The 9,404-nt window shown below is 30.6% G+C and overlaps 1 protein-coding gene across 1 annotated transcript; it reads left to right on the top strand.

The window, feature by feature from the left end:
- Positions 1-4,692: 4,692 nt before the first annotated feature.
- On the top strand, positions 4,693-9,075 carry LOC134248911 (SKI family transcriptional corepressor 1 homolog-B-like). Its single transcript, XM_062731305.1, has 7 exons — positions 4,693-4,884; positions 5,385-6,863; positions 7,624-7,681; positions 7,802-7,864; positions 8,193-8,267; positions 8,444-8,509; positions 8,639-9,075. Exons 1-7 carry the CDS (start codon positions 4,879-4,881, stop codon positions 8,749-8,751), a joined length of 1,860 nt encoding a protein of 619 aa, XP_062587289.1. The 5' UTR covers positions 4,693-4,878; the 3' UTR covers positions 8,752-9,075.
- Positions 9,076-9,404: the final 329 nt, after the last annotated feature.

Here is a 9,404-nt window from a genome sequence, read left to right as displayed (position 1 = left end):
AGTAGTGAAGGAGAAACTTCAAGAGTACTGTGCAACAATATATTCAAGAAGTGGTGTAAATCAGATGTGCATACTAAAAAATTCAAAGGAACTTTTGGACAATTTGAAATCACAAGATTTCACCAAAATCAACAGCTTAAAAACTTACGACTTTTCAACTTTATACACAGCCATTCCTCACGATAAATCAAATTCAAGACTTTTTTTTATATCACTGGCAGCTGATTTTTTCAATAAAAATGGAACTCGTTAATTTACTTACCTTGTCATTGGTCCTTTGCAATTTTTTTTTTTGTTAAAAATAATTTTGATTGAACACACAAGTACTCTGAAGTTGACATCAAAAAGAGGCTTGAGTTTCTGATTGACAATATCGAAGTCGTTTTTGGAGACCAGGTCTTCCAACAATCTATTGGAATTCCCATGGGTGCCAATTGCGCCCCGTTATTAGCAGACCTATTTTTGTATTTCTATGAAGTAGAATTTGTGCAAAATCTTATACTTGAAAAGAAAAAAACACTTGCTGTGGCCCTCAACTCGACATTTAGATATATCAACAACGTACTGTCAATTAACAATGGTAATTTCCATTCTTATGTCAATAGATATATCCCAGTGAGCTTGAGATAAAAGATACCACAGTGTCTGATACATCTGTTTCATATTTTGATATTTTACTTGAAAAAATCGTTGCTTTATTATAAACGTGATGGCTTTAACTTTTCTATCGTCAACTTCCCGTACCTATGCAGCAATATACCTTCATCACCTGCATACGTAGTTTTTATATCTCAGTTGATTCGATACGCAAGAGCATGCTCTACGTATGAACAATTTCCAAAACGAGGCAAATTATTGACAAACAAGTTGATGAAACAAGAATTTTAGCTGTCTCGTTTAAAGTCATTATTTCGTAAGTGCTGATGTTTCGGAGGTCCGTGTTTGCTCTGCCCCTGTTTTGTAATGTTTTATGGACCTTTGATCTTGAATACTGTTCGTTTTCTCCATATGTTTCATTGATGGTTTGTAAGTGTCATGTAGTTTAAAATAATAAAAGAAAGAGTTGACAAATTATGAGAGATTGCATGGTCAACATATGCATTTTTTCATACAAGAAATTATAAATTCCATATGAACTTCTTCAATATATCTTCATTTTTTGGCAATGTCTGCTATATGATTATGTTTCCCCCCTGAAATTACCTAATGAATACTATATTTAATATTTCTAGCACATTATTACGAACCAGAACTATATGAAGGGCGAAAGAGGTTCTGACGACAACGCAATGGACAAAAAAAAAATATCAGAAAACCTCTCTTAAACCTTTCGCTCAGGTGAGCTTAAAAGAAAAAAAAAGATTTCATGACAAATGAAGGAAAAAAAAAATTGAAATCAAACCATTTAGGAATGTTATTAAGTTTATCAGGTTACCCTGTCTTACGTGGTAATGAAATCATTGACAGATGACCAAGCTTTAGAAAAAATGTCATTTCAACCAAACGTGTCCTGTAAACTCGAGATCAAAAGGATTTTAATAACTGAAACTCTGCTTACCTGGAAAATATGATTTTTTAATCGAAAATGATTGATATTATGGTCGGTTGAATCAATTTCATCTTAGAAAAAAATCTAATAAATAATGGGCAGATGTCTGCAAAATCATTACATCAGAATATCCTTTCTTTGTCTAATGTTTAACAATATTATAAGCAAAACAATTGGTAATTGAAACAATAAAAATTAATTTGATTATGACATCTTGATCTTTTAAATTTTCTTTAATTTTTTAACTCCATATTTAAGAATGTCTTATAATAGAAACTCATTTTATTTCAATTTTATGCTTAATTATTAAGATCCTGATGATTGTTTTTGTTAAATAAAATCATAGGGGACCTTTATATTAACTTTTAGAAGTCAAAACCGCCTATTATGCATTTAGACCAAATGACTGTTAGTTTGGGCAAAAACTTCCATATCAAGCCACTCTTGAAAGTAGAGCGACGATGTCTTAAAATAGAATTTAATCTTTTTAACTTTACTTCATATTCCCTATAATTTGCTATGTAATCGTCAAAATAATCAATTTTCAGCTCCTCATCGTGACATTTGATCTGCAGAAAAAGGAAATAATCAGCAAAGCTTTAAATTTATTGGCATAATTTCACCGTCTGGTGGCTATAGATTACTTATATAATATAGGTATAGAATACAAATTGACGTACTATTAGAAATAAATCAAAACAAAGGCAACCCCTGCCACAGCTTCAAAGGACTCTTCTACTGCAGTTTAAGAGATACTGGATTCTAAAATATTTTATGCTGTAAAAATTCAGGGCGTGAAAATTATTTCTATGAAACATTTTGAACGACGTTTACATTTTCTACGAAAGGGGTAAATATGTAGAATCCTTAATTAAGTATCGTGTTAAAGTAAAACTGTCAATAGCCGTCATTATTTACCTTCAGGCGGAGCAGGTGTCATAGATTTCACGATGTATTCCAAAATAGTATGTAAATGCTGTACTTTGGTTTTAAATAAGACTCTGATTTAAATAAAAATATATTTTATGATTGAATTTCTTTTTTTAATAACCTGATCTTAGAACCGGTTTTGAAATTTTAAGGAAAAAAAACACTTAATCATATCTTTGGTTTGAAAGATTCTGTTTAATATTCTTTTTTTTTTTTTTTTTTTTTTTTTTTTGTAAAATTGCTCAAGCACAAATAACAGTTTTAATGAATTGTTTAAATTGATTTTATCTAAGGAAATCAAGCAAAGTTAAGGTAGAAATAAAATCATATTTTAATATATATTCAAAAGTATAACATCTTGGAATTCAGAATTTAACAACGTAATAACCAGCTTATATAAAAATACGTTGCAAATATAATTTTTAACTTACCTTTTCTTTAGAGTTGTCAGAACTAATTCATGGCAGAACTCATCTTAAAACAATATTACAAGTACAATTATAGGATGATAAAAAAGCTGTGGTTTTGGTTTTTTAGTGAATAAATACAATCTTTCGATATTACACTTCCTTACTGCAATTGCAAATCTTACACAATATTTATAAATTATGCACTTCCTTTTAGTAAATTTATAAATGCGTTTTCTTTGCAAAATTAACGAAGATAAGCTAAGGCAAGAAAAACATATTTTAGGTTAAAAACTCTCAAAGAACAAATATTGAAGTTATCAAGCATAGTTTAACTTTATACAACGCTTACTAATGGTCGAATATAAACAATAAAAGTAACAAATGACCATTTAAATTTCATTGTTATCAATCGAGACAATTTAAGCTAAATCATTTCTTATTTAAATTCAGATATAATTTTAATCGATCCTTGATTTCAAGTTCCTGGGAAAAATTCTTCAACGAGACATTATCGAGAGACTTCGACTCAACACGATATTTTACAAACAGTTTTATTTGAATTTTTATTTTTTTTTCTTTTGAAAAAAAAAATGAAATTTTCATTAAATTATATTTACTCCAAATATGTCTTCCTTACAATGAAAATGATAAAGAGAGTGAACAGTGATCGACTTGACAAAAATTACTCGATATCTCAGTAAAGAGTGATTTATAAAGGTACTAGAAATTGTAACATACAAAACACTTTTTATATACTCAGCAGTATATTATACGATTTTATAGAATGCATTTACTCTACACTGCTCAACACAATGTACACAATTGTTCTTTCTTTAAACCAAATAATCAATAAATTATTGTCATGTTTTTTTTTTGAAACATTTTATTTTTCTAATAAACAAGAAAGTCATTTTCTTGTAGGAATTAATTGATTTTGAACATTTAGACAAATCTTTGAGATATTTAAAGTAAATTTTAAAATATAATTCATAAAATTTAAAACCATATGCAGATAAAAATTAATGATAGTAAAGTTGATTACGAATAAGAGCATTCCAACGATTTCAAATTATATGGACATTGAAAATCAAAAAAAAAATTGTCAGTTTTTTATGCATTAATGTAAGATAAATTTTCAATAACAGTACAATTTCTATAAAGAGTTTATTTCGCATGATAATTCCTTTTTTTATATTAGAATCCATTACTTGTCAATCCGATATATAAAATGTTCAATTTGTTAAAAAAAAAACTTGTTTGTACCCACCTAATTTGTCTCTCTTTTCCACCCACCCAATCTGTCTCTTTTTTGATGATCTAGTTCGCCAAAGGAAGAACAAAAAAGAGTAAATTTTCAAGGTTAACTTTGAATTTTTTCTCATCAATACAGTTATTTACCGTGGATTCTTTGCCAACTCCATAGAATTCCCAAAACTTTTCACAGAATAAAACAAATCACTTCTTTATCCTGAAAAAGAAGCATAGATATTATATTTGTATTAGATAAACCGCCTTTCTTTATTTAATTTTATTCAAAAATGCAAACTAAAACAATTTTATAAAGGGAAAGTAAGAAGAAACTCCATTGCGTGTGGGTATTATTTTTTGCAACCGTTAATTTAAATTTGGCTTCAGAGAAACAGATGATAGATTTCAGTAGCCAATGAATCTGAAGTATCCACCCTCGCCCCGCCCCATTTACCTCTTACGGTCGATGAATTGTTCATTGAATATTACAATGATCTAGTGGGTTATTATAATTGACAACAACAGCGTTTGCCATATGCTTGGTTAAATTAAACCTGTCTCTTTATTGATTTCACTCTGAAGGAGTCATATAAATGTTCTCACTTTTGTCAATTGCCGTGACTTCTAAATAAGTGTAAGGTGTCGACCTACAATAACTGTGTCAGTATTCCTAGACTTTTAGGAATATCTTATCTGGAAATGAGTAATACTCTTTGGGAAGTAATATTTTAAAGAAGTAAAATGTTGGTAAGTACCATTGGCTTTTTAATTTTTATTTTGGCATTTCGTCTTTTCAATATTGATACAAAATATATAGTAATTAAATTGAATTCTTTTTTTTTTTGTTATTTTGTTTTTCTTTTTTAAGTTGAGATCATTTTAAATAAATTGGATTTTTTCTCACTAATAAATTAATATATTTCATATTTTTATTAATTTTTGTTAATATAAATAAAAATACTTAAATTTTTTTAAAAAAGTTTTGCGAATTTTAAAATCATTAATTAAGGAATAAACAAATTAATTTAAAAACTTTAAAAAAAAAGAAATAATAATTTTATTTCAAAAACAAAAAAGTAAATTAGTTAAACTTTAAAAGTTTTTATATTATAATTTTTCCAATTTTTGTATTTTCAAAAAAAGATATATTCCAAATATGTATACTTCTTATATATTTTTAATTAATTTGAATTTCTGCCCCTACAAGAAAAATATTGGTATTAGTATATTTTTCTTTTGATTTTCAGAACGATAATAGTAAATCTTTTGTTGAATCCTCACCCTTGATCACCGATGTTCCAAAAGATCTAACAACATCAAGTCCATTAGAATCAAGTAAACCATCCTCTTCAGAGAGACAGCCGACCTACGCCACGTCCGGATCGTATGTTGCAAGACCAAATCAGGTGTCGACTGTACTTCTACACGGAGTACCCATTGTTAGCCTGTACATTGACGGGAAAGAGAGGCTGTGTCTGGCCCAGATCTCTAACACTCTGCTGAAACAGTACAGCTACAACGAAATCCACAACAGAAGGGTCGCCCTCGGTATAACGTGTGTCCAATGTACACCGGTACAACTGGAAATATTGAGGCGGGCTGGTGCAATGCCAATTTCTTCCCGCCGTTGTGGAATGATCACCATGCGAGAGGCTGAGAGATTGGTCAAATCTTTCCTAGAAGAAAATCTCCCCCCGAAGCTCCCCGAAAACTTTTCTTTTCATGTAAAACATGAATGTGGATGGGGATGCGAGGGCTTCTTCGAACCTTCTCGTTATAATAGTTCCAGGGCAAAATGCATTAAATGCAAAATTTGCAATATGTATTTTTCTCCCAATAAATTTATATTTCATTTTCATCGCACACAAGAAGCAAAGTATAGCCATCCAGATGCAGCTAATTTCAATTCTTGGAGGAGGCATTTGAAGCTTTATAGTACGTCTGATGAAGGGATAGTCCATGCATGGGAAGATGTAAAGGCCATGTTTAATGGCGGCAGTAGGAAAAGAATTCTCTCTACCGAGTCTAGCCCAACGTACAATGCGCGCGGAGACGACCAACACAAAAAACCAAAGCTGTCGTCTGTTGACTTAGACATCCAAAAGGAAGTTTTTCAGTCCCCGTATCCACCCTTCAGCCTCCTACCCCAACAGAGGAAATCATTTCAATTTTCACCAGTTAACCAGTCGCCACCCACCACGTTTGCTCTGCCATTTGGTAAGGAATGTATGACTGATGTAAATAAGGCCTCCCCAATTCGCCCGCCGACGTGGCCTGGACTTCACGGCATGTTTCCTACCTACAACCTTTTATGGAACAACCCTTTTGTGCAGAGTTTTCGAAATGATTTTCGTGAGTCGATGATGACTTTCAAAGGTAACATAAGTAGAAGGAAAGAAGAAAATTACAACGACGATGAGTCGTCTTCGTCGGCCGGAAACAGTCCTCGTTACGATGACTCGAATGAAAGATTCTCAGCTTTCCGACTTGTTAATCAGAACACACGAAAAGATTCTGTAAACTCACCGAGAACTGATTCAAATGACTCGGAGGATGAAAGTGAAGAAATAAATATTACCGACTTCGTAAATGGCGAGTCTAATGAAGAAGAAAGGGATCTTCACAGCAAGCTCGAGGACAAGGTTAAAGAAGATACCCATGAAAAGAAAGTTTTGAACAAAATTATCACCGATGGAGAGGATCTCTCTAAGACGGATACAGAAATGGTAACAGTCCTAACAAGATAATGCATTATAATTGTTTCTCTTCTCAGAAAGTGTTTTATTGCTTATCATTTCAAATTAAATTATAATTTAACCTTATACGAATTTTGAAAAGCTAAATTTTATTGAAATGTTAGTGATCAACTATGCAGAAAACCAATTATATTTTAGCATAAATTAAGCATTTGAGTAGAGTGATAAAATGTTTCAAGTCACGCGGCGTCCTTTCTCATAAATTTTCAACGCATTATCACTGTTAAAGAAACTTTTATTTTTCATAAAAAAGAAAAAAGTGTAAATAATTCAGGTTCTTTAAAGCAACATCAAAAGCTGGGAAGGAAATTTTGCTCTCGCTTGTAATTCAGCCACATGCCGTCCTTAATACATAATGCACTAATTTTCTTCTTTGATTTAAGAACTGGCGCATTACAGATTTGTGCGCGTTTAAGACGGTCCGATATCAATGAACAGTCACATTTAATGACATTCACACAAAAAAATTTAGGATCCTATTTACAGAATGTCTTTTGATTGCCGTTCATGTAAAGCGTCGCGTGGCGGGTTATTGATGAATGTTTTAAGTCGTCTGCTCCTATTTTCTGTATTATAAAAGAAACAAATTTCAAAATTCGTGCTTCATTAGATATATAAAATATGGTACCTGTTTAGAGGTCTTAAAGATTTTCCTATTCTATGAAAAAAATCGGCACTTTTCTTCGTGTGTGGTATTTACATTTTGTGTATAATATTCTTTTGATTTCAGAAACGGGTGGACAACAATAAAGAAATCTCAAATGTTGGTATAATCAACGTTGATCCTAGTAAGTGTAACGTTTAATTTCATTTTAAAAAAATTAAAATAGCATAAAAATAATCAATATGTATAATAAATATAATAAAATATATAAAAGAAATAAATCACACATATATATTATTTTTAGTTCTGCCATCTTGTAATAGAGAATCGCCACCCCTGCCAGTGTCTGCGATGGAAATGACTAAAGGTGAGATATTTCATTTCATTCTTTTTAATTTTATATAATTTATTTCAGTTTGTTTGTTTCTATTGGACTTTTGCGAGAAGCGTTGACTTTTACAGTTGACTGCTTACTTTTACACTAAGACAATATACCGAAGCTCTTTTACGATATAAATATTTAGATCAACATTTAATTTAATTAACGAAAATAATGACCTATTTCAAAGCAAAAATAAGTCGTCCTCGAAGAAAACGAAACCCACCTTCCCAAATATATACTAACCCCCAAAATATACTAATAAAGCATGTTGTGAAAGTATCATACATTTATATACCAATTATTTTATCTACAGAGGAAATACAAAGAGAAGTACAAGCTGAAATGGAAATCAGGAAACAAATGGAAAAGGAAATCCAAGCCCTCAAAGGTACAGAAATGAATTTGTAGTTTTTGTTGAAGTTTTTAAATTACATATTTAATGCTTTTCTGAATTTCCATTTTTTCAGTAGTTTTTATACACTGAAAAGAATTCTAGAATTCATTTAAGTAGAATTTATTTTATTTTACAAAAGATGCTAATGATCATTGTTATTTTTTAAATAGAGGCTTTGACAAATGAACTGGAACAAGAAAGACAAGTTAGATTTTCCTTGCAACAAAAATTAAAAGGTAAGGTATTTTACACATCTAACTCTCCTTATCAATCAATCGATCAATCAATTGAAATTGCTTATATCTCAAATAAAATTTTAATTAAATTTAACAATTGGAATTGTTACCTGGCATTTCCTTTTTTAGAAGCCCATGATGCTCTGCATAATTTCTCTTGCAAAATGCTGGCATCCAGAAAATGTGACGAGTGTGAATTCAAGGACAATGACAATCCAGTAGAATCTAAGAAGGACTCTTAGATTTTCCTATCTTGTCGTCCCAGTGTACAATATCTGAAATCCTTAATCACTTTAATGTATATTAAATTGATTTATCAATAAATCGTCATATATCCACATTGACTTTATAGCATGTATGTATCTATATGCTGTGATCAAATAACTTCAGAGTAAATTCAGTCTGATATTTATAAATAGGACTCCTTTTTGTTAGTTTTTTTTTCAGAAAGTTAAGATAAAATATCAAATTAAATAGTTCATTGCTTTAAACTTGTTAATTCATCTTTTGCGAATCATTCTTGTCAGGTATTTTGAAGTTTGCCTCTATGTATGTTGTGGATGTTACATTGCATTAATAAATAAAATGAAAGAATGGGTCTTTATCATTGTTGTTGTCACGTGATATACATATATTAATATTCCGATATAAAGGATACTAGTGTATAAGAGTGTCTCTTTTCCTTGGTATTTCATTCATTGACATAAATGCCATTTCTGTCGTAAGTTTAATGATTAGGAATTTACTCCAAAACAAAGTAACTTATATATGACAGTCAATGGACTTGTTCTCTGTAATTGAATCAGTCTTTTATTGTATTGTTCAATGATTAATTTGAACAAACCTGAGAAATTGTCTCCGAGGAGATCTCCGAAACTCGTGTACATTTCATTAC

Source organism: Saccostrea cucullata, unplaced genomic scaffold, assembly GCF_032062105.1.
Source record: "Saccostrea cucullata isolate Sc308-1 unplaced genomic scaffold, CSIRO_AGI_Scuc_v1 ctg62, whole genome shotgun sequence".
NCBI lineage: Eukaryota > Metazoa > Mollusca > Bivalvia > Ostreida > Ostreidae > Saccostrea > Saccostrea cuccullata.
Note: the sequence above shows the minus strand (reverse complement) of the source record. Positions and strands in the feature narration are given on the sequence as shown.